Below are 26,986 nucleotides of genomic sequence, written 5' to 3' on the forward strand. Positions count from 1 at the left end.
ATGGGAGCAGTCCCCCCTCTTTCCTTTCTCCCATCACAAAAGGCTCAGGGTCCTGGAGGGTGTTGAGCTGTTTATTTACAAAGTGAGGACAGGCTCTTCAGGGGCTGGTGGACCCAGGCCGCTGCTTTTTTCTCCGTCTGGTTTGGAGAGCCCCTTGGGTCCGCTTCAAATCAGGGAGCTTCCGTTTGGCAGCTGCCTCCAAGGAGGCCCAAAGTTCATCTGTCTCTGTGTCTTCCAGGGGTGCCTTTTTGGGCTCCTGGGGCTCTTGCGGCTCATCCTGGTGAGTGGGAGAAAACTTAGAGGAATGAGGGGCACAGTAACAGATGGACAGGGAAGGAGGATCTAGCTGGGAAATAATCACTTTAATTTCCTGCTCCCAGCCACTATTCCCATCCACGCTCCTATGTCAACCCTTGGCAGTAATCATGTCAGGACTGTTAACTATTAACACCCCTCACAAAACTTAAGTAACTTGGCAGACAAGCAGACAGTTCCAGATCTGTGTTCCAGCTGCTGCTTTTTTCTCTCCCCAGGGAAATGCTCACATCTGTGCCCTTGCTCCCACATTCCTAGACCCAAATGCTTACCTCCCAGTTATCCCTGCCTGACAGGAGAAGGCAGTTCAGTTGAGACTTCAGATAAACCTGCAAAAGATCAGGGGTCTTGAGCCAAGCACATTGAAACAGAAATATGGATGGGGACACGAGGCGGCCAGATCTCACCTTATGCTCTAGGCCCCGTGGATTCCGGATCCTGTGTACCCTCAAGACTCTGTCCAAGCCACAGGAGGCTAGCAGGGGCTTTGAAGGGTGGCACTGTAATCCTCGGACACTGCCCGCCAACCCCTTCAGACAGCCCAGTAAGCGCCCTGGGGAAGGAGGGGGCACATCAGCACAAGCAGGCCAGCCAACAACCATTAAATGTTTTTTTTGTTTTTAAAGATTTTATTTATTTATTTTGACGAGAGAGAGAGAGAGAGAGAGAGAGATAACAAATAGGCAGAGAGGCAGGCAGAGAGAGAGAGAGGGGGAAGCAGGCTCCCCGCTGAGCAGAGCCCAATACGGGGCTCGATCCCAGGACCCTGAGATCATGACCTGAGCTGAAGGCAGACGCTTAACCCACTGAGCCACCCAGGTGTCCCCCATTAAATGGTTTTTTTGTTTGTTTGTTTTTTTGAGAGAGAAAGTGAGTGCTCATGTGCAGGAGGGGCAGAGCGACAGAGAGAGAATCTTAAGCTCCACGTCCAGTAGGGCCTGGGGCTCCATCTCACAACCCTGAGATCATGACCTGAGCCAAAATCAAGAGTTGGACACTTAACCAAGCGAGCCTCCCAGGTGCCCCAACCGTCTCAATCACTTTATGTTTCAATATTTATTCCTCAACATAGTGCTGGGACAGGAGTTATCACTGAGATCTCCATTTTACGTGTGAAGGAGGAGTCACAAGGAGTTGAAGTAACTTGTCCAAGATCCTGTAGCTTCTGGTGAAATCAGGATTTGAACCCCAGCAACAGGCACCTGAATGAGGGCTCAACCACTCTACCGCACCCCGAGACGGAATCCTGCCTTTCCTCCCACCCCTTGCCCTCTCGCAGCTCCCTGGTCCACTTACCTTGCCGAAGGTCGATTTCTGCCAGCTGCCCATGAGTGTTCCCTACGATCACTGAACTGAGGAGGAGACCAGAGGCAGGTGGGGTCAGCAGGAACCTCCTGGAGTCCTCTCTGAGCACCCCCTCTTGTCCTCTCAACACTTACTTGGCCCCAGGAGTGAGGGTCATGGCCGTAAGTGGGTACTCTCCATAGGTGGCCTCTAGGACTGGCCGGCGCTGGGGGGAGGCTGGATCATAGACACGGACCTGGAAAACACAGGGGCATCACAAAAGCACTGCCCTCCGGCTTCTCCACATCGTTACCTGCTCCTTCACCCACCGCTTTCTTGTTTATGACCTACTCTTAGAGAAACTTTCTCATTTGAAATGTACCTCCCCTTCTCTGAATGTCAGTAAGGAGTGGGCAGAGGAGACCTGCTCAGGAGCATGGACGGACAGGGCTGAGGGAAGAGGTCCCCCAGTCTGGGAGGGGGCAGCATTCCCATGGTCCACACGTGTGAGCATTCCATCTCTCTAGACTCCCATCTTGGGACGACAAAGTAAGCCAGTCCAACTGTCAGAGAGTACTGAATTTCAGAGAAATTTAGCCTAAACAACAGAGGAGAGAGGAAGCCCTCAGAGTGTGTTTTGAACGGAGGCATATCACCAAGATCAGATTTCCTTATGCAGGAGTAAAGGAAATGAGGCAAATACAGTGACCCAGTCTTGCCTGGGTCTTAGGACTTCAAATGAGGCCAGCTGTAAAGCTCCCCAGTTAGACCCTCACTCCTTTCCTCCCCCCTATAAAGCCGAGGAACTGGAGGCTGGAGAGGAAAGTGTCAGGCCTGGGTCCCAAAGCAGACCAGAGCCTGCATCAAGACCAGAATCCAGGGACGCCTGGGTGGCTCAGTTGGCTAAGCCGCTGCCTTCGGCTCAGGTCATGATCCTGGGGTTCTGGGATCGAGTCCCGCATCAGGCTCCTTGCTCCGCAGGGAGCCTGCTTCCTCCTCTCTCTCTGCCTGCCTCTCTGCCTGCTTGTGTGTACTCTCTCTCTCTGACAAATAAATAAAATCTTTAAAAAAAAAAAAAAAAAAAAAAAAAAAGACCAGAATCTAGTTCTCTTGATGCCCAGTGTCCTCGCATCACACCTGTATCCTGCTTCCTACAGTGAAAGGGACACTCTCTTCTGTCCTCCCTTCCAGCTGGGAAGCGAAGGAAGGCCCACAGTCCAGAACACACATCCTAGGAAGCACTAGAAGGTCACTGGCTCAGCCATAGGACTGGGATGGATGGAGGAAATCCTGCCTCTGAGAACTCAGGGACAGAGCCTGGTGAGAACGGAAGCTGTGCCAAACGATGAGGGATGAGGACTGAGCCTGTGCAAGGAGGCTGTTTCTCCAAGAGGTTGCTGGAGCCCAGGACGGGCCAGGGGTGAGATGGTGCCTCACCTGGTGGTACCCTGTGCAGGTGACAAGCTTCTGAGACTCAGGCAGGAACTGTATGTCCTGATCCCAGATGGGAACCCGCAGGTCAAGCCAGTCGTTCCGTACCTGGTCGGGGGTGGGTAGATGGGCGACAGGTTGTGGGAGGCTCATGTGAGGCCCTTTCCTTCAGCCCTTCGGCATCATCCCCTAAAGCCCATCTGGTCGTCTCTGACTCAGTCAGTGGCCTCAGCCTCCCTGGACCTCAGCCCCAGCCCCTCCCACCCCCATCACTTACGTTCTTGGCCCTGAACACAGGCTCCTCAGACCCCTGTAGGTCCCACACCTTCAAAGCATTCTCTTTCCCACCCGTGGCAACCACATGGGGGTGTGCCGGGTCTTGGCGCATCCTACACACCCCAGGACCCACACTCAGTTCCAGGAGCTGAAAAGAACAGATGAGAGGGGAGATGAGAAGCAGTTCCAGAAATGATAATCTTCCCCCAAAGCCCTCACTTGGTTCCTACAACAAGTGATTCCTGGCCCCCATCTTCCCTATCATCACCAGCAAGGCAATGTCAGAGGATTACTTACTGGGTCAGAGGATGCCTCTTTGTCATTATCACGCCAGACTCGGACAATCCCAGAATCCACACATGTGATAAGGGTGCTGTAGGCAGAGAGGGGATAGAGTTAGGTTTAAAAAAAAAAAAAGGTGTACAAGTCTTCTCTGGGCCCCAGTCAACGGACCCACCCCCAGATTCACATTAACAAGACTTTCTCCTTTTAGGTCTGTCATTTAATATCCTCGACAAGGGGAGGGGTTACCAGTTTTGGAAGTGAGGAGACTGTAGCTCCGAGAAATGACAAGATTTGCCCACACAACTAAACATCAGAACCAGAGCTGGAAATAAAGTCTGTGATACTCCAAAGCAGAGGGCCTCTGCTATTCTGCAGCTACACCTGGAGGCACCCGGCTCTGCTGCTCTTTCTCAATCTTCAGTGGGTCACCAAGAGGCAGGATCAGTAGTCCTGAAAAGACTGAAGTGGGACTGGTCTAAATTTAGGGTCTGGCCAAAGTCGACCACCAGCTGCTTCTCTCCAGTTCCCAGTTCAAGGTTCCAGACACTAAATGTTGATCTCTCCCTCAAAGTACACACCCCTCCCACGAAACCCAAGCAAGTTCCTACCAGGCTCTGGAGAGCCGGAGCCTATGTTCTTTCATCTGCCCACTTTCTCCACCTTGCTGCAGGCTGTGTCATTTGCCTGGGTTGTGGCGACAGCCTCCCAACTGCTCTTTCCAATCCATTCTCCATACCCCTTCTTGCTCAAAACCCAACACCCCCACCACCTGCAAATCACAAGTGCAAATCTCTCAGCCTGGCTCTGAAAGCCTTTTCCATATCATCTCTACCTATCTTGCCCATTTGTATTAAAATGCATGCTCAGCTTCAAAACTTCCAAATGCTATTTATCTTTCCCAAAATGTGCTGTAGCCTGACACCATCATGCCCAGGTAGTAGCCTCTTTCTAGAATGCTCTTACCCCTTTCTCCTCCTGTCAAAATTCTGCCCATCCCTCATGGCCTCGTGCAAATGTCTCACTCAACGGAACTTCTAGATCTCACTTGTCAAACCACCGCTAAACCTACACAGCCCATTCACAGCCTTCTGCATCTTTGAAAGAAAGCTAGGCCAGGGGGCACTCCTTGGGCATCTCCCTTCAGTTGGGCCGTGATTCCAGGGTCCTAGGATTGAGCCCTGCTTTAGGCTCTCTGCTCTGGGGAAAGCCTGCTTCTCCCTCTCCCACTCTCTCTGTGTTCCTCCTCTCACTGTGTCTCTGTCAAATAAAATCTTAAAAAAAAAAGCAAGAAAAAAAAAAAAAAAAGCTAGGCCAGTTACCTAATCGCTAGCACCTTCCTATCCTTTACCTTGGGAACTTCACCATATTGTTGGCTGTTGTTCGTGTCTGTTTTCAAACATACTCTAAACTATTAAATGACTTGCTCCGGGTCATCCAAAAGGTTACGGAGCCAGGATGCAAAGCTCTTGCGGATGCAAACTCCATGAACGTTGGTACTTCATGTGCCTGGTTTACCTGCAGCCCTTGCATTTCGCCCAACGACTGTTACGCAGCAGGTGTTCAATAAATGCTTGTTATAGGGAGGACGCAGGTCCCTGTCACCCAGCCCCGGCCCGTGTCACCATGGGTTGACCGTCATTATTCGGCCTTCCTGCGGGAGCCTCCATGCTCTCCCTGTGACCTGAGCGTTCATCGAGGGGTTCAGTCTTACCCGTCGACCTGGGCGAGGCCTCGGAACGTCCCCTCTCCGCCAGGGCAGTGCTTCTGGCCCTGGAATCGGCCTTCCTCGGTGCTGAAGTACCTCACCGTTCTGTCGGCGCAACCCACCAGGATCTGCGAGCAAAGGAGAGCAGGATGGCGATCAAAGCGAGGCTGCCTCATTTGGTTCCCCAGCTCGGGGCCGAACGGCGGCTGCTCACCTGAGTCTCGCCTCCAGCGCCCCAGCACAGGGCGCTCACCGCCTCCTCGCGCCGCGGCTGTCCCGCCGCCGTGAAGTTCGCCGCCTGTTTGCGCTGAAGGTTCACCCCTGCGGGAGGCGGGTGTCAGTCGCGCCGCGGTCGCGAGCGGGGAATACCTCCCACTTCCCGAAGCCGGGCCCAGCCACCCACCTTTCAGGATCCCGGTCTCCGTGCCCACCCACACATGATTCCAGCGTGCCCCTGCAGCCGCCATAACGGAGCCCAGCAGCCCACGGCTCGGACTTCCGGCGCAGTTATTACGTCGTCAGCGCGCGCCGAGTCGCCTGGGGAAGAAGCCCTCTCCCGGAGTTTAAGGAGCCGGAAGAAGAGAACCTAGCTGGTTCATGGGGAAGAGTTTGCGGCTTTTGATGTCGCGGTCGTGAGTTTGAGACTCCAGGTTTCGTGTAGAGATGACTCAAAACAAAAACAAAACAAAGCAAGAACCTGGAAGAGTAAAGCTTCCCTAACTGCAACAGCTGGTTTCGCTTTACGAAGACGAACTCTGGAGATACTTGTGATCTGAAGACTAACTTGACAGTTTTGCTCTCGGAGTGGCAGGCATCCTGACCGAACCGCGTCGCCTGGCGGAGCCAGGCCTAGTGCGTCTCCCCCTCCAAAGCATCACGCACAGCTGGTTTTCCGTACAAGAGAAGAAGGAAGAGCACACTTAAGAAACAATTCAAATCACTAATGAGGCTCATGGCTTCAACCTCGAGTATAAAAGACACAAAAGGAAGAAAGATGGGGAAATTGAACCCGACGATCTTAAAACAGAAATCCGGAATGCGGCGGTGGGGGCGTCGTTTTTCTTTCCTCATATTGAGGTTTGGGGATGGTAAAAATCAGCTCTAGCTGAGAGTAAAAGTATGCAAAATTAAAACTATTCCTCCCAGGGACAAACGGCTACTGTACAGTGTCATAACAGCCCCTTCATTGAGTGACTGCTGTTTCCTTACAGAGAGATTTTTGTTCTCTGAAATAAGAGAACCAGAAACTGTTTGAAATTCTATCAGTAAGAATAAGAACATCCCACTCTTGCCTGCACGGAGAAGCAGCCTTGGTTTGCAGCTCAGCTGCAGAGCTGCTGGTGAGAGTTCTGAGCACCACATTCCACATTTATCTTACCGTTGTATTACCAAGGAAACAAGCGCCCCGGGTCTACTTTACATACAGTCCACGCCTGAGACTGACCTCCTCGCGTCCCCCTGCCCTTGCAGCGTATCACATTAAATTAAACCTAAATTCCCCCTTTGTCTTTAAAATCCTACATTTAGGGACATCTGGGTGGCTCAGTCGTTAAGCGGCTGTTTTTGGCTTAGGTCATGATCCTAGAGTTTTGGGATCGAGCCCGCATCAGGCTCCCTGCTCAGCAGAAAAGCTTCTCTCTTTCCCAACTCCCCCTGCTTGTGTCCCATCTCTTGCTGTGTCTCCCTCTGTCAAATAAATAAAATCTTAAAACAAAAATCCCACACTTAAATCCTTTATTTTGTGACATATCCTCTGTTGCGCAGTTTCTCTCGTCAGGGGGAACACCTGCAGTTTATGCTAGTCGGGGCGATCCAAAGATCAGAAACCTAAGGAAAAGACAAACGAAGCACTCTCCACAACGCCATCAGACAATTTGAGAATCACAAGAAGTACACTTCTTTTAAAAGCGGAGTAATGCCAGATGGTAAAGTACAACAGAAATTACTTTTCCGGGGGTGCCTCAGTGGGTTGAGCCTCTGCCTCTGATTTCAGGGTCCCGAAATCGGGTCCCCTCATGGGGCTTTTTGCTCCGCCAAAAGCCTGTTGCTCCTCATCTTTCTACCCGCTAGGAGTATAAACGCTTTAGCCGTAACAAAAATCACATGTTTTAAAAAAAGTAAGAGCTGATATTTACAAGACTAGAAAGATCAGTTTAAGTTTCAATTCTAATTTTCGTACTGCAGTTAGTTCCCCCAAAGGGGGGGGTGCACCGTTCCTGGAAGTACTGCAATACCAGGTCGATGCGTGGAGTGGACGGAGCAAGCTCCTATTCCATCTCCTAGTTCCAAAAATCCATTTAATATATTGTCCTCGGATAGAGGACGTATCAGATATTAAACTGATAAGAACAGATACTACACTTGATCTTAGCCAAAAGGCCGAGAAGCGATACTGAGCACTCTCACTCCCCGAAGGCCTTACCTTTAGGATAGCTTTTACGATTATGGTAACTTTGATGACATAAAGATTAGATCACTTTTCATGTGCAGTACTTCTAAAATTCAATTTTCCATTATCTTACTTTATAATAATAACTACATTTTTTTAAAAAGGCCAAAATTTTGTTCTTTACTTCTTTGCCTCCCGGTTTGCTCTCGGTATATTTTACATAAGCCCGCCCCCGCACTGTTTTTACTTTTTGGGGATTGGTCCACATACACGTCGGGTGGCAACGTGGGCGTGGCTTCCCCCCTCCCCCCACCTAGGGACTACGGAGTCCGTGTCGGAGCAGGTTGCTCGCGGGTGTTCGCAGACGGTCTCTCTTAGTGAGTCGAAGACGGTGTGGCGGCTGCCGGCGCTCCTCTCCCGGGCCTTTATTTTTTTGAGGCTGTGGCTCCCAGGCACAGGCTTTGGAGCTCAAAGAACCGAATTGGGATCCCTGCTCGCTAGTTCGTGACTTGACAACACGGGGAGCGTTGAATGGGGACTAACAGTCGGAGAGATTGCAACTTCCACCCCCAACACACTTCCACCTTGTGGTCTGCACCATCCGTCACCCACCGTGGGCCCTTCGCAGAGGGGAAAAGCGGCCCCGAGAAAGGCCTTTCGGACGTTCCCAATTCCTTAACCCCGGGTGGGAGAAAGAGGGTGCGGCCAGCGTGGATAAAACGTAAATGAGGCAGTTCTTTTGTAGGCTCAAAGCAGTCCGGCTGTATGAAAGCGATTGAGATCAGGCCAGGGCTGAGAAGGGACTTGGGGTCCCGTTTCCTTAGAAACTATATTAATATAAATGTGGGAAGATCAGTCCGAAACCTCCTTAACAAACTCTACACCCCGCCTGGAAATAGAGACCGAATCTGTGGGTCGAAGGGTGGGGACTTAACGTTCTTACTGATAGGCTTTTAATTAGCAAAATGTCTGTGATGGATGATTTTAGAGAACGGGGTTCTCCGTAGTGTGTCCCCGATGTTAATAAACAGAGGCAATTTCCACGGGTCCCCATAAGTAAACCCAGAGCCTCCAAGGAGGGGCTGCATTAAGAGGGCGTGGCCAGTAGAACAGTACCCCCAACCCAGAGGCCCAGGTCCTGGTTTTCAAGACCTCACAGTGTATTACTTTGCATGGCAAAAAGTACTTTGCAGATACGGTTAAATTAGGGTTTGGGGAAGGAGAGGTTATGCTGGATTATCTGGTGGGTGCCTGTGATCACAAAGGTCCTTATCAGGGATAGGAGGAGGCAGCGTCAGAGTGAGGCGGCATGCGAAACATGGATGAGGCATTGCTGGCTTTGAAAATGGAAAGGGGTCATCAGACGGATGTGGGCGGCCTTCCAGAAGCTGGAAAAGTTAAGGAAACATTCTTCTTGAGCCTCCAGAATGGAATGCAGCCCTGCCAGCACAGCTTGATATTAGCCCTGTTGGATCCGTTTTGGACGTTTTGGACATCTGACTTCCACGACTGTAAAATAATAAGTTGTTTTAAAAGTCTGTGGTAATTTGTTACAACAGCTGTAGAAACACAGGGGCAAAAGAAAAATTGTTTCTTTTTAAAAAAATTTTTAATTTATTTGACGGAGAGATCACAAGTAGACAGAGAGGCAGGCCGAGAGGGGAAAGCAGGCTCTCTGCGCGGAGCAAAGAGCTGAAAGCAGGGCTCTATCCCAGGACCCCCAGCCGAAGGCAGAGGCTTAACCCACTGAGCCACCCAGGCTCCCCCAAATTGTTTATTTCAATCTCAACCTTCTTCAAATTCTGCAAGACCCAACCTGGGGCAGGTCACAGCCCCCTGAGTAGCCTTCACCTTCTGCCTAAGTTACAGACAGGGGGCCCAGAGTGCAGATTTTGGGGGCGGGCTTTGGGGTGTGGGGAGCAGTTCCCCAGGTGAGGCTGCAACACAACAGCCCTGTTCCTCTTCTGAAGCCTAGGCAAGTGGGGAGTGTTTCCTGCACACTGTCTGCTGTACTAGCTCTTCCTATCTAAGTACAGGACACTGATAGCACAGGTGCTGTAAGAATCAGAATTACATTCTCTCTTGGGAGGCTTTTTGTTCATTTGTTTATGCTTATTGAGCAGACACCCTACAATGATAAAATCACATGTGGCCCTTGCCTTCATGACATTCATAGTCTACTGGGGAAAAGAGGGGGAAGAATCCTGGGAACCACCAGGCAGGAGGAGGGGACTTGGGCAGGGGTGGCGCTGATGACAGAGGTGGAGGGAAGTGGGGGAGTTCACAGAGAATGCTTTTATGACAGGTTTTGACAGCAGGCAAAGTGAGGCCAAGGAAGAACATTCTTTCCATGTGCATACATTGTAAACATATTTGATGTCTTATTTTCATGAAACCAATAGTGTAAAAATTGTCACATAATAATCGAAGGCTTATGACATTTTCCTCTCCCATTTTATTTATTTATTTTTAAAGATTTTATTTATTTGACAGATAGAGATAGGCTGAGAGGCAGGCAGAGAGAGAGAGAGAGAGAGAGAGGAGGAAGCAAGCTCCCCGCTGAGCAGAGAGCCCGATGCGGGGCTCGATCCCAGGACCCTGGGATCATGACCTGAGCTGAAGGCAGAGGCTTTAACCCACTGAGCCACCCAGGCGCCCCTCCCATTTTATTTTTAAAAAAAGATTTTATTTTTTTATTTGACAGAGGTCACAAGTAGGCAGAGAGGCAGGCGGGGCGGGGGCGGGAAGCAGGCTCCCTGCTGAGCAGAGCCCGATGTGGGGCTCGATCCCAGGACCCCAGGATCATGTCCTGAGCCAAAGACAGGCTTTAACCCACTGAGCCACCCAGGCGCGCCTTACATCCCCCTTTTAACTTAAAGTAATTTAAGACTTTATTTTCTAAGATTTTGAGAACACAAGCAGGGGAAGCAGCAGGAGAGAGGGAGAAGCAGGTTCCCCATGGAGCTCTTCAAGTTTTAAGGTTAACCATTTAATGAGCAAAAAATCCGCATTCATTTTTTTAAAGATTTTGAGGAAGAGAGAGGATGCACGCAAGTAGGGGGGAAGGGCAGAGGGAGGAGTGGGCTCCCTACTAAGCAGGGAGCCCTACAACGTGGGTCTCAATCCCAGGACTCTGGGATCAGACATGAGCTGAAGGCAGACACTCAACCAACTGAGCCACCCAGGCGCCCCGAATGCATGTTGTTTTAATTAAGTTGCCTTACAGTTTTTTTTTTTTTTTAAGATTTTATTTATTTGCCAGAGATCACAAGTAGGCAGAGAGGCAGGCAGAAGGTGGGGGAGGTGGCGAAGCAGGCTCCCTGCTGAGCACAGAGCCCAATGCAGGGCTTGATCCCAGGATCCTGAGATCATGACCTGAGCAGAAGCTTAACCCACTGAGCCACCCAGGCGCCCTGCCTTAGTTTTTTTAAAAATTTCCTAAAAAAAAAAAAGATTTGAGGCTGGGGGAGTTGGTAACAGAAGATGAGGGTCTCAAGCAGACTCCGTGCCAGGCAGAGCCCATAGCCTGGCAGGGCCAATCCCAAGATACCAAGACCAGGACCTGAGCCAAAATCAAGAGCCGGACACTCGACTCACTCCCAGGAGCCCCTAGGTTGCCCTATAGTTCTGACACAGTATGCATACTTAAAAATTTACCTATGGGGCACCTGGGTGGCTCAGTTGGTTGGGCGGCTGTCTTCAGCTCAGGTCATGATCTCGGGGTTCCAGGACGAGTCCCACATCGGGTTCCCTGCTCAGTGGGGTCTGCTTCTCCCTCTAACCTCCCATGTCTCATGCTCTCTCTCTCAATCTTTAAAAATAAATAAATAAAGTTAACCTATGGATGGGAATCCCTTTTTTCATCATTTGGTATCCATTCTTTCATTCTGAGCAAGATGTTCACTATGAAACTATTTGTCAACCAGAACTGCCTGTGGGATGGGGATGGAGGTTGTGTGAGCGTGCGGACTTGAGGCTCCGGGTGTAGGCAACCATGCAACTGCTCTGAAGATTAGCAACACACATAACCACCCCCCCACCCAGAGCTTCTGCTTTGACAATTTCCTTTACTGTTCTTCATCCCCAAGGCCAGCTTGCTCAAGGACAATTAAAAAGCAAGACTTGGGGGCCCTGGGGTGGCTCAGTCAGGACTTGGGAGTCCTGGCATCCAGCTTAAGTTGGGTCAGCACCCAGTGGAGAGTCTGCTGAGATTCTCCCCCACCCCTGGCACACTGAAGTATCTTAAAAGAAAAAAAAAAAAGTGAAGATTTGAAATTACCAGGTATGTGTGGGGACAGAGAACCCAACTGAATGAGATTATAAATTCTCAAGTGCCCATTCACATATCTTAACTCCCACTTCCTAAATGCCCAGATACAATGGCACACATAGAAAGTAGATATTCAGTGCAAATCACATTCATGTACGTGTTCACTGAGCACCCCACCAGATGTCCTGAATGAACAGAAGTGGTTTCCCGCTGGAACAAAGGCAAGGAGGGGTGGTGCGGTGGCTGTCAATTAAGCATCAGCCTTAGGCTGGGTCCTGACTCCAAGGTCCTGGAATCCAGCCTCCCTGCCCAGCAGGGATTCTGCTTCTTCCCCTCCTTCACCCAGCCCCAATGTAAGCTGTGCTATCTCAAATCTTAAAAAGGGGGGGGAAAACCAGGTAGGATTATTCCACTCAAGGTGTATTTACACCAACAGCATAAATTGACAATGACTGGTCAAGCAAGGTAAGCCTTATAGCAGTTGACAGAAAATTTTTTTAAGATTTTATTTCTTTGGGGCACCTGGGTGACTCAGTGGGTTAAAGCCTCTGCCTACAGCTCAGGTCATGATCCCAAGGTCCTGGGATCGAGTTCAGCATCCTGGCCAGCATCAGGCTCTCTGCTCAGCAGGGAGCCTACTTGTGATTTGTCCAAAAATAAACAAAAAAAAACCAAAAACAAAAACCCCACACACAGCAAAGTACTGTATTATTAAAAAATCTGTACTTCTTTGTCAGAGACACAGCCAGAGAGGGAACACAAGCAGGGAGAATGGAAGGAAGAAGCAGGCTTCCCACTGAGCAGGAAGCCTGATTGGGGGCTTGATCCCAGGACCCTGGGATCATGACCTGAGCTGAAAGCAGACATATAACTGAGCTACCCAGGCATCCCCAGCTGACAAAATTTTAAGTAGGTTCCATGCCCAGTGTGAAGCTCAACACAGGGCTTGATCTCATGACCCTGAGACATCAAACTGGATGTTTAAATAACTATCCGGGGACCCCTGAGTCACCTGCATGAAAGAACCCAGAGAATTCCAGAAAAAGGGCATGTAGGCAGGCCAGAGGTTCACTACACGAACAGAAATGCAAGGGCTGTAGGCCTGATCCTACAGGAAAAGATGCCACAGAAACCATGTTGAAGTTTTGTATGCAGATAAGTGCAATGAAACACCAAAATCTGACACTTTTTTTTTTTTTAGTCTAAGGGATCCCTGATGGTCATGCCCCACTGGCTCCTAGTGCCTTCAGGTAAGCCTGCTAAAGTCATCACCCACACCCATTTCACACAGTACAGCACAACAGTTGACGGTGGGGAACCTTAGATCTACTGAGGTTCCCTGAACAATGCTTCCCCAAGCTAGACCACAGTAGGCAGCCTGCCACACTAAACAATGCTGACAAGGGCAAATTCCCCAAGATTATTTCCTTCTGCTCCGCCAGACACTCAAAACACATGAACAACAATAAAGGTCCAAACTTTTATTTAGAAAGGTTGAAACAACTGTTATGTTCACTTCTACTAGGTTGTACAAAAAATAACCTGAAAACTTCCTTTTGATAGTCCTGAAGAACTGGATTCCTGTAGAGGGGGAAGGAAAAAAAAAAAAAAGGTGAATTTTTCTTTCTAGGTAATAATGTAATATGTTCGGCCTACCCTTTAAACTAGTTCACCTTAAAAAACCTGCCTCCAGGCATACCTTTTCTGTTTATCTTTCTCTATTAAATTCTAAACACCAATTTTTGAATAGACACTAACCTAGGATACAGGCCGTGTTCTTTCTTCAGACCTGGAAAACAAATATATTCAATTTCAAAAAGAAATTTATCACTCTTTCCCATATTTAGAAACCCCTTATGATCCCTCAGACAGTTCCTTCTGGAACAAGTTTCCTCTTTTCCCCCAGCCAGCCCCAGTGGGTTCACCTTTACAGGCTCTGGGACTAGGACAGGAGGTAGGACATGTGACTGTTTCTTCACTGGGAAGTTCTAGTTTGGGCCACCCTGCACCTACATTTACTCACCTCTGACTTCAGACTGGAGCCCAGCAGAAAAATAGCTCAGGGTTCCTGCAAAAGAATAATTGAGAACTAAGCCTCTCAATCATCCCTAGGGGTCTCTACTGCTTAGAGCAAAGGCATTATCTGTAAAGGCTTTGTCAGTTTCACCATGCATATTTTACAGTAACCACCAGGTAGTCCACAGAACTTCCTACTGGCTTAAATGCCACTTGATAAAACTTTCCACGGCTGTCACTTCATTCTAAGACAAGCTCACAGCTCAGAAAATACCTTTCAGTCACAGTGATCAGACTGGGGCGGTATTGAATTCATCACTGGTGAGGGGGAGCTTGTCGCAGGTGGTTCAGAAGGGTCAGAGACAAGACTCTGTAGTAAGCCAGTCATGTCTTCTTACAGCTACCCAAGAAAAATGCCACCCAAAACACACACCCACACACACCCAAAAACACCTGGCAAATTTTATACAGCAGCTAAAAGACAGTGTTACAAAGGCATTTACCTCAAGTCACTCTTGGGCTCCACACAAGGTACTAGACCTGAAACAGTTAAGACCAGAGTCAGTAATGCTTACCTCCAACAAAAGTTGTTCCCACTTAAAATTATCATTCCTAGGAGAATCAGACTTCCGAGTCTCAACAGCAAGTCATCAGCCGAACGAGATTCCATGTAAGTCATCATGCATTTAGGCCCTCAAAAGGCTATTTTTTCTACCTGATATGCTCCACGTACCACATATATAAACATCTCACCTCTGAACAAGCAAGCAGGTTATGGTAACAGCACCTAGAAAAAGATGAAAGTGTAGGTGTATAAAAAGCCCTTCCACATAGCATCCCTCTGCTCCTGCCTTCACCAGTTTCTCAGGTGTTCACTTATTTTCATTGTGTAAGTCATAGTGAGCTAGTTTGATTCATCACGGAAACTGCCTATTTGGGGCATGAACCATAGACATTAATCGACTAACCTGTTAACTCTGGAGGCTTTGGGGTAACACACAGGAACAAGCTGCTTCTGAATGAGAAAATTACAGAATTAGTAAAGGATCTAAAACAGCCAAGTCCATTCTAGCTATGGTTAACAGATTTAAGCTAAGAAAATGCTACTGACAGGCATATGCTGTACCTCAGACAGTTCCTTATGGAACAAATTCTCATCCTCTCTCCCAGCTAGCCCCAGTGGGTTCACCATTACTGGCTCTGGGGCTATGACAGGGGTAAGACAAGATGCTTGCTCTCCTCACTGGTACATACTCTGCCAAGCCACAACCACTAAGGTTACAAGTACTCACCATCCTTAACACTTGCCAAGAGTTCAACCCTGGGCAGAGTCTTGAATCAACATCTAGAGGATGTTCAAGGGACCCCTGGCTGGCTCAGTCCATGCAACATGTGACTCTTGAGCTCGAGGTCATGAGTTTGAGCCTCACGTTGGGAATGGAGTCTACAATAAATAAAAACAAGTCTCTGGTCAGAACAACAAAAACAAGCACGATGATAAAAACCATCCTTTGGATACTGAACTCATATATATGCTTACTTATCACAGTACTGTCAGAAGCTACTTACCGTAGAACAGATGGAATGTATCACCATCAGGACAACCTGCAAAAGCGGAACAAATGGTTATCTAAAAATACAAACTGGAGTAGAGTTTCTTCCTTAACAAAACTGCCATCAGAACTCTAACATGCTATAAATTGTCGCACCTCACAGAGGATCAGCGTATCTATTCAAATCATCTGACAGTGACATGGGTGAGGGAGAGCACACCCTCCCAAGAACTGTACTGTTGGGCGGCTCTCCCTCCACAGCAACATCATTCCCAGAGGAACAAGCTGGAAGGAGCAAAAAGGCAACACGGCTCCACTGGCCATTTGCTCTCCCGGTTGTAGGCAAAACCGGAGAGGACACTCCAATCCCCCATTTCAACAGTTAATTACCTGTATTCACCCAGGCAGACGGTTGGGTTCCTCAGGCCTAGTGATGAGATGCTAGAGCAGAAAAGACAGGCATTATGATGTACCGAAGAAGAATCGCTCACAGACCCTTGAGTACTCCTGGCCCACTTCTCAGCAGGAAGATGACATCACTTTAAGTTCAGCCATATGCTTGTCTTTTTTATGTTCATCATTGAGTGGTCAGCACAATTTGGAGGAGAGCAAACCCCACCAGACCCCAGGCCCACCCACACCTGCAGAAATCGCCTCATACCCACCTGGAGCATCACAGTGAGGCCTAGTTTGAACGGATCATGTGATAGGTCTTGCCTCACCCTCAAACCTCTAGGGTCTTTAGAGCCGAACCGCATCTGAAAGAAACCGAGGAGCACCCCTCACTTAGTGCCGTACCTTGCAGCCCATCTCACGTTCGTGCCCTAACACTTCCGCGCCGAAACCCCACACGTCTGCTGCAGGGTGGTGCTACTCAGAGTTTTTATGTTTTCTCCACTGAGCCATCAGAAAGAGAGAGTTCAATTTAAGTATCATCCCCGTAGCACACCCCAGGGCGCCTGCGTCAGCTGCACAGTAGAGAAACAGCGGGAAAGGATGACCACAAACACCTACCCACGCAAGTCGGCTCTTCTCCATTCTCCAGCGTTCAAAGGTGCGCCCGAACCCTGCAGACAAAGGGACATTAAATCAACACCCGTGACTTCACGTTCGCTTTGTCTTCCGGAGCTGCGGCTGTGCGGGGCTCGGGCTGTGCAAGGCCCGTCTCCTCAGAGAGTCTTATCCTCACGGAGCTCAGTACAGGTCTGTGAAGAGGTTCTCATCACAGAGAGGGCCGCCGCCACGGCCCGCCGTCGCCATTTTGTCCTTTACAAAGCTCCGCGGCGGCTCCGCGAATTCAAGGCCATGGCCAAGACCTTAATCCTCCCACGCCAACCAGTAAACCCAGCCTAACACGCTCAAGCGTGCTTCGCTCACTTGACTTATGAAAATAACGCAAAAAAAAAAAATCCCACACTCACCGCACTCCGTGGTAAAATGAGACCGAAGGGCGGCGGCGAGATACTTAAATAGCACCTCGCAGAGGCCCACGGGACTTGTGGGCGGGACTATAGCGGACGCAGGCGTATAGAAAGAGGGCGCGCGGGGGGGAAAAAAAGAGAGGGCGCGCGAGCCCGGGGAGTTGTGGGTAGAGAATTCCAAGGAAGGCGGGAGTGCGGTGCGCACCGTCAGGAGCTGGGGCGGGAAAAAGACGCGCATGCGCTTTAGGGAAGGGCGCGGTCGGCTTTGTGGTTATGGTTGGGGTCTGTACCGCTATCTTTCTCTGGGACCAGGACGCAGGAGCCGAGGCCTCGCACTGGTGGTGAGCGACGCACTGCCTCGGTCACCGGTGCCTGCACCCCCTGGCCCACCCACCCACCCGCACACACACACCCTAAACCGGTGTGTAGGCTCTGCCTCCACGGATCCCGAACCTCCTGAAGCCTCGACCGGTGTCATCTCGGTCCCGCGCCTGCCGCCCAGCGCCCATTCCAGGGCCGGTGCGCAGGGTTTCTGTGTAGCGGGTGGCTGGGGGGAGGTCCTTTGTATGGAGCCATTTTGGTAAAGTGAATCAGGCTGTAAGTGCTCCGTTTGAGTCTTCCGACAGGGTCTGATTTTTCCTGAGCTGCCACCTATGACCTGCTGTCTAGTCCGCTGTCGTTGGAAGCTTGGCTTGTAGTTGAGCTAATATTCGCTATCCTTGGAAGCACCGTTTTAAGCACACTACACGACTTGATTACTTTAGTTCTCCCAAATCCCAAGATAGCCCCATAACTAGCCCCATTTTATAGATACGGGACCCTAGATGCAAAGAGTTCTTACAGAGGGGCTTGCAACTCTCACCTGATCCTCAAGGTGGTTCCAGTCACCTCTAGACCATTCGGACCAACTAGCTTGGTTCATCAGCAATTTGTGGTAAGTAGTCGGTGTACTTGCCGGTTTCAGAAACATGGACTAAGTTCTGACTGTGTGCTCCTCTGTGTGACCTCACCTAACACTGCAACCCCGGGCAGGAAGCTATTAAGGTAATGTTACAGGTGAGGAACGTGAGGTCTACGGAGGTTAAGTAACTTGTGCGTGTTACCCATTTAAGAGATAATCAGAACCAAGCAGTCTGCAAATCCAGGCTATCTGATTCCATGCCCGCACATCTGACCGTTAGGCTTTTCGGCTCTCATCTTTGAGTTACTGCTCAAGGTAGTCAGGGAGCAGGCAAATGCACAGGAAACAAATGGAATGATCCCAGGGTTCTGTTTCTGTCTTTTTTGGTTGTTGTTGTTCCCCTTCCCCAGGAGCCTTAAGAAGACATTTCCCTCTCCAGTCCCACTCATGAAATTTTAATACCACTGGTATGCTGTATATTTGCTTATGTACCATGGCCCTTTGAAGGGCCAGAAACCTCTTTAATATCTAAGATTTTTTCTGTCTCTCCCCCTGCCAAACCAATTGTCACTCTCGGGGCAACAGTGTCCCTATGTGTGTCCCAGGGTACCCTAACAAGTATTCACAACTGAGAGAATTCCAGCTTGAATACATTTAAGGACCGAAATAAATTTATTTATTCAGCAAATATTAATTGCTTGCTCAACTACATGGTTGAAAAATTATAACAAAGTATATAGAAGATGCGGGGGTAAATGACTGACTCCGTTGAAGGAGTGAGTGGTTCCTGATCTCGGGGTCCTGAATTCAAGCCCCACGTTCAGTATAGAAATTACTTAAATAACCAAAAAAAGCCCGAAATATTTTACATATGTGTGTTTGTGTGTGTGTTTTGTGTATGAAACAGTTAAACTATGAACAATTCAGAAGGTCCACACTAGGCAGATAGGATATAGAGGGGTTGTGTGTGGAAATGGGAGTTGGGAAATGCTTTATGGAGTGCCTAGGCCTTGAAGAGTAGATTAAACAGACTACAGGGGTGGGGGTAGGTGGGGATTCCAGTTAAAATTTGAGCGCAGGGAGCACCTGCATGGCTCAGTCGTTAGGTGTCTGCCTTCGGCTCAGGTCATGATCCCAGGGTCCTGGGATCGAGCCTTAGGTCAGGCTCCTTGCTCAGAGGGGAGCCTGCTTCTCTCACTCCTACTGCTGCTCCCTCTGCTTGTGTTCCCTTTCTCGCTCTCTGTCAAATAAATAAAATCTTAAAAAAAAATTGAGCACAGGCTTGGAGCTGGAACGGAAAGGAAGTGTATGAGTGTAATTTATGAATGATGGGCTGGAGGGGAATCGTAGAATATAAAACTGGAAAAGATTTCCTGGGGAAGGCCAAATGAGGAGGGTCTGGAATGCAAAGATTATATGAACCGTAGATGATGAGGGGAAAAAGATGAAAGTTTTTGAGCAGGGAGGTGATAGGAAACTGAGAGATGAGATGCAGACAAGGACATTAGATTGTCCGAGTAGTTTAGGCAACAGGGAAGTGGATTCTGTACTAACAAGTGTACTGGCAATGGGAATGGAAAGAGGGGATTTAAGTCAGGGATCTCCAACTGACATATGTGCAGATATGTAAATAATGCCCCAAAATGATGATATGAACTGGTGGGGACAGTGGCAAGCTAGGCCACTTTTTAGCCCAGTTGGTTGTTGCGTTGCTAAAATAGTGTTTCTGTGTGAAAAATCTAACCAAGAGGATCCAGAAATCCAGAACTGTATATTAATTTGTCCATTTTATTTTATTTTATTTTAAGATTTTATTTATTTATTTGACAGAGATCACAAGTAGGCAGAGAGAGAGAGAGAGGGAAGCAGGCTCCCCACTGAGCAGACAGCCCAATGTGGGGCTCGATCCCAGGACCCTGGGACCATGACCCAAGCCGAAGGCAGAGGCTTTAACCCACTGAGCCACCCAGGCGCCCCTAATTTGTCCATTTTAATGGCTGCCATCTAGCCTGGAAATTTTAAGCACGTTGTATAAGGCAATCCAAATATGCCTGTGGGTCAAAGGTAGCCTAAGTGTGAGTTTGCAGCCTCTTGTGTCGTGACTAGAAGGTGGGGGATGCCGAAAACTGGTGGTTCTATTTGGAAGCTACAAAGGGGTTAAAGGGAATAAGCACTAAACAAGGCAGTGTTCTTGGCCATTGAAGATCACAGGTGACATTCAGTAATATTTATTCTGCCAGTATTTATCTGTTGAACACCTGCTAGGCGTAGGAAATACAACAAGGAACGAAGCAGACAGTCCCCTATGCTCCCTTGGAGCTTCTTTTCTGGTGGATGGACACAGAGGAACAAATGATGTGTCAGGTCGAGTGGAATGCTGTGGTAAACGTGAAGCAGGGAAGGAGAGAGGGAGTGCTGGGATCAAAGGGAGAAACTGTCATGTCACTCAGAGAGGGTCTTCCTGACTTCCTGATGAGGGGGATGTCTGTGCAGGACGCTGAAGGAAATGGAGCCCAGAACCACCTGGGGTAGAGTGTTCCAGGGAGAAGGACAGGAGGGCTGGGCTCTGCTCACTGACTTGTACGTAACATAACAGGTCATGAGTAGGATTTTTTTTAAAGATTTTATTTATTTATTTGACAGAGAGAAATCACAAGTAGGCAGAGAGGCAGGCAGAGAGAAGGGGGGAAGCAGGCTCCCTTCTGAGCAGAGAGCCCCATGCGGGGCTCGATCCCAGGACCCTGAGATCATGACCTGAGCCGAAGTCAGAGGCTTAACCCACTGAGCCACTCCGTTGCCCATGAGTAGGATTTTGGAAACAGAACTGGGGAGATTTTGTGTATGTCAAGGGGAGATTGAAGTTTGGTGGAAATAACGCAAGTTTCATTATCCACGGAATAAATGAACACTGAATTTTTTTTTCCTTTGGATAAGAAAGGAGATTGTTCTGGAAGTGAAGAATGTAGTAGTCATATTAAATGAAACGTGTGTGTGTGTGTGTGTGTGTGTGTGTGTGTGTGTAAATACATTTATGTGGCCAGAATCAAAAGGCTTGGGTGTCAAGAAATGAGAAATGGGAACAGTGAGATGAAACAATCAGCAGAGGGTGTTAATGTTATTATATTAACATCTGGGGCTCGTGGGTGGCTCAGTTGGTTAAGGCTTTGACTCTTCAGCTCCAGCCATGGTCTCAGAGTCAGGTGTGGAGCCCTGCATCCAGCTCCCTGCTCAGTGGGGAGTGTGCTAGAGGTTCTCTGCCTCTCTCTTTGTCCCTCCCCGCCCTGTGCTCTTTTTCAAATAAATAAACAAATCTTAGAAAAATATTAATATCCATTAACTGCTTCCCATGGCACCCAGGGAAGGTAGTATACTAAGTGCTTTATGTGAAGTATTACCTCAGTTCGAAATTAGTTTTTGGGTGCTTGGGGGCCTCAGTCAGTAGAGCGTGCGGTTGGGGGGTTGTGAGTTCAAGCCCCACTTTGGGTGTGGAAGCTACTTGGAAACGACAACAAAAATCTCATCCCTGGGGACGCCTGGGTGGCTCAGTTGGTTAAGCGGCTGCCTTCGGCTCAGGTCATGATCCCAGCGTCCTGGGATCGAGTCCCACATCGGGCTCCTTGCTTGGCGGGGAGCCTGCTTCTCCCTCTGCCTCTGCCTGCCTCTCTGTCTGCCTGTGCTTGCTCACTCTCTCTCCCTCTGTCTCTGGCAAATAAATAAATAAAATCTTAAAAAAAAAAAAAATCTCATCCCTGGTTTACAGGTAAGAATACTGATGGGCGCCTGGGTGGCTCAGTGGGTTAAGCCTCTGCCTTCAGCTCAGGTCATGATCTCAGAGTTCTGGGACTGAGTCCCGCATTGGGCTCTCTGCTTGGCAGGGAGCCTGCTTCCTCCTCCTCTCTCTCTCTGCACCTACTTGTGATCTCTCTCTGTCAAATAAATAAAATCTTAAAAAAAAAAAATAAAAGAAAACTGAGTATTAGATCGTTACTCACCCAGGGACACAGAGCTACTGTGGTTGAGCTGTGATTCAAACCTGGTCTCTACTTTTGACCCTGTTAAAATTTTTTTTGCCTTTTTCCAAAAATTGGAGAGAGGCCAAAGTGATTGCTCGGCATCCTTCTGATGTTGTAAAGTGAGCCAACGCATCTTTGGGGTTATCTGATTTTCTAGGGAGTGTGTCCTTTTTTTGGACTTCCTATTTACTCTTGATTTGTTTATTTTATAATTCTGTGATATCCTTGTGTGACATTAGCCAGTTTTATTTTATTTTTGTTTTTTTTATTAGCCCATTTTATATCTACCTATGAACAAATTCTTATCAGCATTCTTGACTGATGGATTCGAAAATACTCCTTTCCTAGAATTCTCCTTTGAACCAGTCTTAAATCTTATTTGTTCTCTCATTAGTAGGTTGCATAAAATCTTTCTTTTTAAAAGGTTTTATTTATTCATTTAACAGAGAGAGAGTGAGTGAGCTCATATGCAGGGAGAGCAGCAGAGGGAGACAGAGAAGCAGGATCTCTGCTGAGCAGGGAGCCTGATCCAGGGCTCCATCCTAGGACTTGGAGGTCATGACCTGAGCTGAAGGCAGATGTTTAACCAACTGAGCCACCCAGGCACACCTTTCCTGTGGTTTTTACAACAAATTTTATCTGGCTCCCTGGATCTGGTTTCCTCCCTTTTAATCAATCCATTCTCTACCTTGTAGCAGAAAGATCTTTCCAAATAAAACATTTGTGGTCAGGTCTCACTTCTCAGCTCATAATCCTTCAGTGCCCTTCCATAGTCTTTAGGCTAAAGACCAGGCCATCAATATAGCTGTCAAGACCCTTGCTTTTCTTGCCAGTTTTTTTTTTTTTTTTTTAACTCCCCTGGTCCCTCCCCAAGCCTGATCCACCCTGCCGCCCATTGTAACTCTTTTAGGTTCAAGATCATGTCTGTGGAAATCATCATTATATTCTTGCTGCCTGGCAGAATGCAAGACACTAAGAAGGACTCAATATATTAGTTTATCTCCGTAAATTTCGAATGACCTTTTTCCAGCTCCAATTCATTTCGCTACAGGTGGAATGAGCTCCTTGCTTAGAGGTCCGTCGAGTTCGCTCAGGGAGCAACCCTGCCCTCAGGTGGCTACGAGAGGCACTGCCTCCCTAAAGGGAGGAGGAGGATATGCAAATAACCATGGCTTTGCTAGGAATTGGGAGACCGGCCAGCAACCTCAGTGGAGAAACGATCCAAGTTTGATAACAGAATTATCAGGATTGTGGTGAAGCATGACCTTGGGAAGCATTAGCGTGGTTTCAGGGAGATGAGGATGTTGAAAAGTATAACGACGGGCTCACGTGCTGTGTTTGTAGACCCGAGGGAGGAAGGTTTGGGACAGAAGGGATGATAGAGGGTTGATACCGGTATTAGCGATTCTCGGCCTTTTGGCTAAGATCAAGTGTGGTATCTGTTCTTACCAGTTTAACATCTGATGCGTCCTCTATCTGGGAACAATGTATTCCACTGATTTTTGGAGTGGGAGCTGGAATGGGAGCTTGCTTTTCGCACTCCACGCATCATTTCCCTGGTCCCTGGGTGTTTAATAGGGTTGATGTACTTGGAGTTGGATTAACCTCACATCAGGTGTCCGAGGCCTTGGAAGAAGAGCTACCACAGTGGGAAGGACAAAGAGAAATCTCTGAAACTGCCCAGTCCTCATTCCAGGGATGTCTTTTCTTCCCATTCTCTCCTTAACCCCTTGCACTCTGGCTCTGGTACTGGCCCCTCCACCAAGGCCACTACTGATCTTACTCACTTAATCCCAGAAGATACTTTCATCTTTTTTTTTTTTAAGATTTTATTTATTTGAGAGAGTGAGAAAGTGAGAGACAGAGCATGGGCAGAGGGGAGGGTCAGAGGGAGAGGGAGAAGCAGATTTCTTGCAGATCAGGGACCCCAATGCAGGGCTTGGTCCCAGGAGCCTGGAATCATGACCTGAGCCGAAGTCAGACATTTAACCGACAGATCCACCTAGGCACCCCCTGCCCCCTTTTAAAGTAATCTCCACACCCAACGTGGGACTGGAACTCAGGACCCCAAGACCAAGAGTCACATGGTCCACCACAGAAGCAGTCAGGTGCCCCAATACTTTGTGCTTCTTGACCTCTCAGCATTTGACATTGTTGACCTGCCTTTCTTCCTGAAGTGCTCTCCATCCTTGCTTTCTGATACCCTGCACTCTCCTGGGTCTCCTCTTGCTTCTTGAGCATTTTTCACTCTCTATCCCTACACGTTCTTCAGGGTTCTGCCCCAGTCCACTTGTTTTCTCACTCACTATGCTCTGCCTAGACCAACTTACCCGGAACCTTGGCCTCATTTACCATATATATGCTGCCATGTCCCCAACATTGTCTCAACCCAGGATCTCCTGAACTGCACACCTTTGTATTTAACAGTCTGCCAGACATCTTTGCTGGGATGGCCCATAACCAGCTCAGCTTGTCCAAATCTGAATTCATCATCTTTTCCTACAAATCTGTTCCTTCTCCAATGGGCCCTCTCTTGCTCAGTTGTCTAAACCAGGTGTGGTCATTATCTCCAGTGCTGATAAACCATAAGTGGTCTCCAGCCAAAGACTTCCAGGAACGTATTTGTATTGGAGCAACATGAGTTTATTGCTTGTTACAGCGAGGAGGAACACATACCACGGGAAACCACAGGGTGTCTCAGTAGGAGGCTGTTAGAACTTATTTTAGGATCTGGGCTTGTGTTAGGTGTTTTGGGAGAGGGTTTAAACAAGTGAGGCTTTACTTTGGGTTCGTTGCTTTTGGGAAGTGGCATTGTTTTATTATTGGGTATCTTTTTTTTTCCCAAGGATTTTATTTATTTATTTAACAGAGAGATCACAAGTAGGCAGAGAGGCAGGCAGAGAGAGAGGGAGAAGCAGACTTCCTGCCGAGCAGAGAGCCTGATGCGGGGCTTCATCCCAGGACCCTGAGACCATGACCCGAGCTGAAGGCCCACTGAGCCACCCAGGTGCCCCCTTATTCGGTATCTTAATAAGTCTTACCTAGGAGGAGGGAAGACCGTGGTCAGATGAGGCTAACCTATGATTGGTAAAGAAACAACAGTCACTCATATTAGCAGGATAGGGAGCTGTTTGGACTTTGTGATGTGGGCAGTGTTCATGTCTTTTCTGTGTTCAGATGTGATTATCGAATGAGCTTATTTTGACTTGACCCATCGTGATCAGAGTGGCCTTGTCTTATGTTGATGTTCTGAAATTATGTTCAACAGGAGAACACCAAGGCCTTGGTGTAAGTGCCAGGCCAGCTTCTAGACGTCAGCAGCTGCTTTTCTCCTTGTCAGTACCCTAGCTTAAGCCATTTGCCCCTGGATTTCTGCTGCAGATTCCCAACCTGGTTTCCTGGGTCTGACTTTACCTCCTTCTCCTCCTTCTCTCTCTCCTTCTTCTTCTTCTTCTAGTTTATTTTTAAGTAACCTCCACCCAATGGGGGGGTTGAACGCACAACCCCAAAATCCAGAGTCCTATGCTCTACTAACTGAGCCAGCCAGGCACCCCTGACTTTACCCCCTTCTAATCCATTCTCCATATTATAGCCAGGGTAGTCTCTCTCTCCCTCCCTCCTACCCTCCTTCCTTTCCATCCTTCCTTCCTTCCTAAGATTTTTTATTTGAAGAGAGAGCTCAGAGGGAGAGAGAGAGGGAGAGGCAAACTCCCCGCTGAGCAGAGAGCCCAACACAGGGTTTGATCCCAGGACCCTGAGACCATGACCCGAGCCAAAGGCAAACGCTTAACTGATTGAGCCACCCAGGTGCCCCCAGAATGATCTTTTTTTTTTCTTTTAAAAAAGATTTTATTTATCTATTTGAGAGAGAGAGCATGAGCAGGGGAGAGGGCCAGGGGGAGAGGGAGAAGCAGACTCCTTGCTGAGCAAGGAGCCAGACATGGGGCTCTATCCCAGCACACTAGGATCATGACCTGAGCTGAAGGCAGACGCTCCACCCACCAAGCCACCCAGGTGCCCAAAGTGGTCTTTTTTCTTTCTTTCTTTTTTTTTTTTTTTAAAGATTTTATTTATTTATTTGACAGAGAAAGATAGAGATCACAAGTAGGCACAGAGGCAGGCAGAGAGAGAGGGAGAAGCAGGCTCCCTGCTGAGCAGAAAGCCGGATGCAGGCCTTGATCCCACGAGCGAGCGGAGACCATGACCTGAGCTGAAGGCGGAGGCTTAACCCACTGAGCCACTCAGGAGCCCCATTTTTCAGTTTTAATGTCACTTCTGCATTCCTTTCCTTGTGCTACTTGACCCATTAACCACGTCCCCGAGGGCAGAAATCGCATCTGTATAATTTATTTTATAGAACAAGGCATCTATTTTGTAGAACAAGGCATGACACTGGAATTCACTGAACGCCTGCGCTGTGCTTTGAGGTAAGCTCCTGATGAGGTTGTTAGGGGAAATACCTCAACTGTAGACCGCTTCCTCGCCAAGGGCAGCTCTTCGAGGATGGAAGCAGTGTCTGCCCCCTGCTGGCAGCAAGAGGCACTGCCTCCGTTAGCGGAGAAGGCATAGGCATAGGCAAATGAGCCGTGCTCTGCTGAGAGCTGGGACGAGGGCTTTCACCTCTGGGAAAAATTCAATTTGAGAACAGAATTTCTCAATTCTGCCAGTGGGAAGGTCTCCCAGGGAAGGATTAGACGGGTTTTTGGAAGAGTTGAGATGTGTAATTTTATCAGGGACAGCTTTAAGCCTGCTTTTATTGCCTTGAGTGAAAATTTGGGAAGCAAGTTGTGATGGGAAACTTAATTGTAGGTTGTTTTGTTTTTTTGGTCCAAGATCATGAAGAGCAAGTGTTCTTATCATTTAATGTTTTGTAAATCCTCTACCTGAGGGTACTTTATGAAGTGGATTTTTGGAACGGGGAGATCTAGTGGAGGCTGGCTTCGTCCATTCCACAGACCAATCTGATACCCCAGTATCTCCGTGAATGGTATGGTTCTCCCTTTCAGGATAGTTGTCAGTTAAAATGCAGACTGTCGGTACTCCACAGTGTCTTCTGGTTTTTGAAATAAAAAATTTAAGGTGAACCTGCTGTTTCCCCTCTTCCTTTCATGCTTTATTTGTGATGCA

General features: G+C 48.5%; 1 protein-coding gene, 2 long non-coding RNA genes and 11 other non-coding genes across 16 annotated transcripts; 2 read left to right on the forward strand and 12 right to left on the reverse strand.

The window, feature by feature from the left end:
- Positions 1 to 57: 57 nt before the first annotated feature.
- Positions 58 to 5,815, reverse strand: WDR74 (WD repeat domain 74). Of its 3 annotated transcripts, XM_032879280.1 has the most exons (11): positions 5,700 to 5,815; positions 5,511 to 5,617; positions 5,303 to 5,424; positions 3,604 to 3,679; positions 3,308 to 3,454; positions 3,037 to 3,138; positions 1,755 to 1,855; positions 1,612 to 1,667; positions 723 to 868; positions 588 to 644; positions 58 to 277 (listed from the first exon to the last, which is right to left on the reverse strand). In XM_032879280.1, the coding sequence occupies exons 1-11, from the start codon at positions 5,761 to 5,763 to the stop codon at positions 98 to 100; spliced, it is 1,158 nt and encodes a 385-aa protein (XP_032735171.1). In that variant the 5' UTR covers positions 5,764 to 5,815; the 3' UTR covers positions 58 to 97. The 3 variants fall into 3 exon arrangements, with proteins under 3 accessions (XP_032735171.1, XP_032735173.1, XP_032735172.1); XM_032879282.1 differs by lacking the exons at positions 5,303 to 5,424; positions 5,511 to 5,617; positions 5,700 to 5,815 and adding an exon at positions 4,911 to 4,934; XM_032879281.1 differs by lacking the exons at positions 5,303 to 5,424; positions 5,511 to 5,617; positions 5,700 to 5,815 and adding an exon at positions 4,243 to 4,462.
- A 1,681-nt stretch (positions 5,816 to 7,496) lies between these two features.
- On the reverse strand, positions 7,497 to 7,687 carry LOC116880643. The gene has a single exon (XR_004385242.1). It is a non-coding gene; the product is annotated as a U2 spliceosomal RNA (small nuclear RNA).
- Positions 7,688 to 13,467: 5,780 nt separating this feature from the next.
- LOC116880319 lies at positions 13,468 to 15,384 on the reverse strand. The gene is made up of 4 exons (XR_004385192.1): positions 14,475 to 15,384; positions 13,979 to 14,023; positions 13,714 to 13,744; positions 13,468 to 13,536 (listed from the first exon to the last, which is right to left on the reverse strand). It is a non-coding gene; the product is annotated as an uncharacterized LOC116880319 (long non-coding RNA).
- On the reverse strand, positions 13,815 to 13,939 carry LOC116880635. The gene has a single exon (XR_004385234.1). It is a non-coding gene; the product is annotated as a small nucleolar RNA SNORD22 (small nucleolar RNA).
- On the reverse strand, positions 14,229 to 14,297 carry LOC116880634. Its single transcript, XR_004385233.1, has one exon. It is a non-coding gene; the product is annotated as a small nucleolar RNA SNORD31 (small nucleolar RNA).
- Positions 14,588 to 14,657, reverse strand: LOC116880633. Its single transcript, XR_004385232.1, has one exon. It is a non-coding gene; the product is annotated as a small nucleolar RNA SNORD30 (small nucleolar RNA).
- On the reverse strand, positions 14,831 to 14,897 carry LOC116880629. The gene has a single exon (XR_004385228.1). It is a non-coding gene; the product is annotated as a small nucleolar RNA SNORD29 (small nucleolar RNA).
- LOC116880636 lies at positions 15,094 to 15,220 on the reverse strand. Its single transcript, XR_004385235.1, has one exon. It is a non-coding gene; the product is annotated as a small nucleolar RNA SNORD22 (small nucleolar RNA).
- A 7-nt stretch (positions 15,385 to 15,391) lies between the features above and the next one.
- On the reverse strand, positions 15,392 to 16,903 carry LOC116880320. The gene is made up of 4 exons (XR_004385193.1): positions 16,190 to 16,903; positions 15,915 to 15,965; positions 15,541 to 15,576; positions 15,392 to 15,415 (listed from the first exon to the last, which is right to left on the reverse strand). It is a non-coding gene; the product is annotated as an uncharacterized LOC116880320 (long non-coding RNA).
- On the reverse strand, positions 15,644 to 15,718 carry LOC116880630. The gene has a single exon (XR_004385229.1). It is a non-coding gene; the product is annotated as a small nucleolar RNA SNORD28 (small nucleolar RNA).
- LOC116880631 lies at positions 16,039 to 16,110 on the reverse strand. Its single transcript, XR_004385230.1, has one exon. It is a non-coding gene; the product is annotated as a small nucleolar RNA SNORD27 (small nucleolar RNA).
- On the reverse strand, positions 16,394 to 16,468 carry LOC116880632. Its single transcript, XR_004385231.1, has one exon. It is a non-coding gene; the product is annotated as a small nucleolar RNA SNORD26 (small nucleolar RNA).
- Positions 16,904 to 23,259: 6,356 nt separating the features above from the next.
- LOC116880644 lies at positions 23,260 to 23,453 on the forward strand. Its single transcript, XR_004385243.1, has one exon. It is a non-coding gene; the product is annotated as a U2 spliceosomal RNA (small nuclear RNA).
- A 3,220-nt stretch (positions 23,454 to 26,673) lies between these two features.
- Positions 26,674 to 26,857, forward strand: LOC116880624. Its single transcript, XR_004385223.1, has one exon. It is a non-coding gene; the product is annotated as a U2 spliceosomal RNA (small nuclear RNA).
- The last annotated feature ends 129 nt before the right edge of the window (positions 26,858 to 26,986 follow it).

The sequence above is a fragment of the Lontra canadensis genome, unplaced genomic scaffold (assembly GCF_010015895.1).
Source record: "Lontra canadensis isolate GAN:19392208 unplaced genomic scaffold, GSC_riverotter_1.0 scaffold66, whole genome shotgun sequence".
NCBI lineage: Eukaryota > Metazoa > Chordata > Mammalia > Carnivora > Mustelidae > Lontra > Lontra canadensis.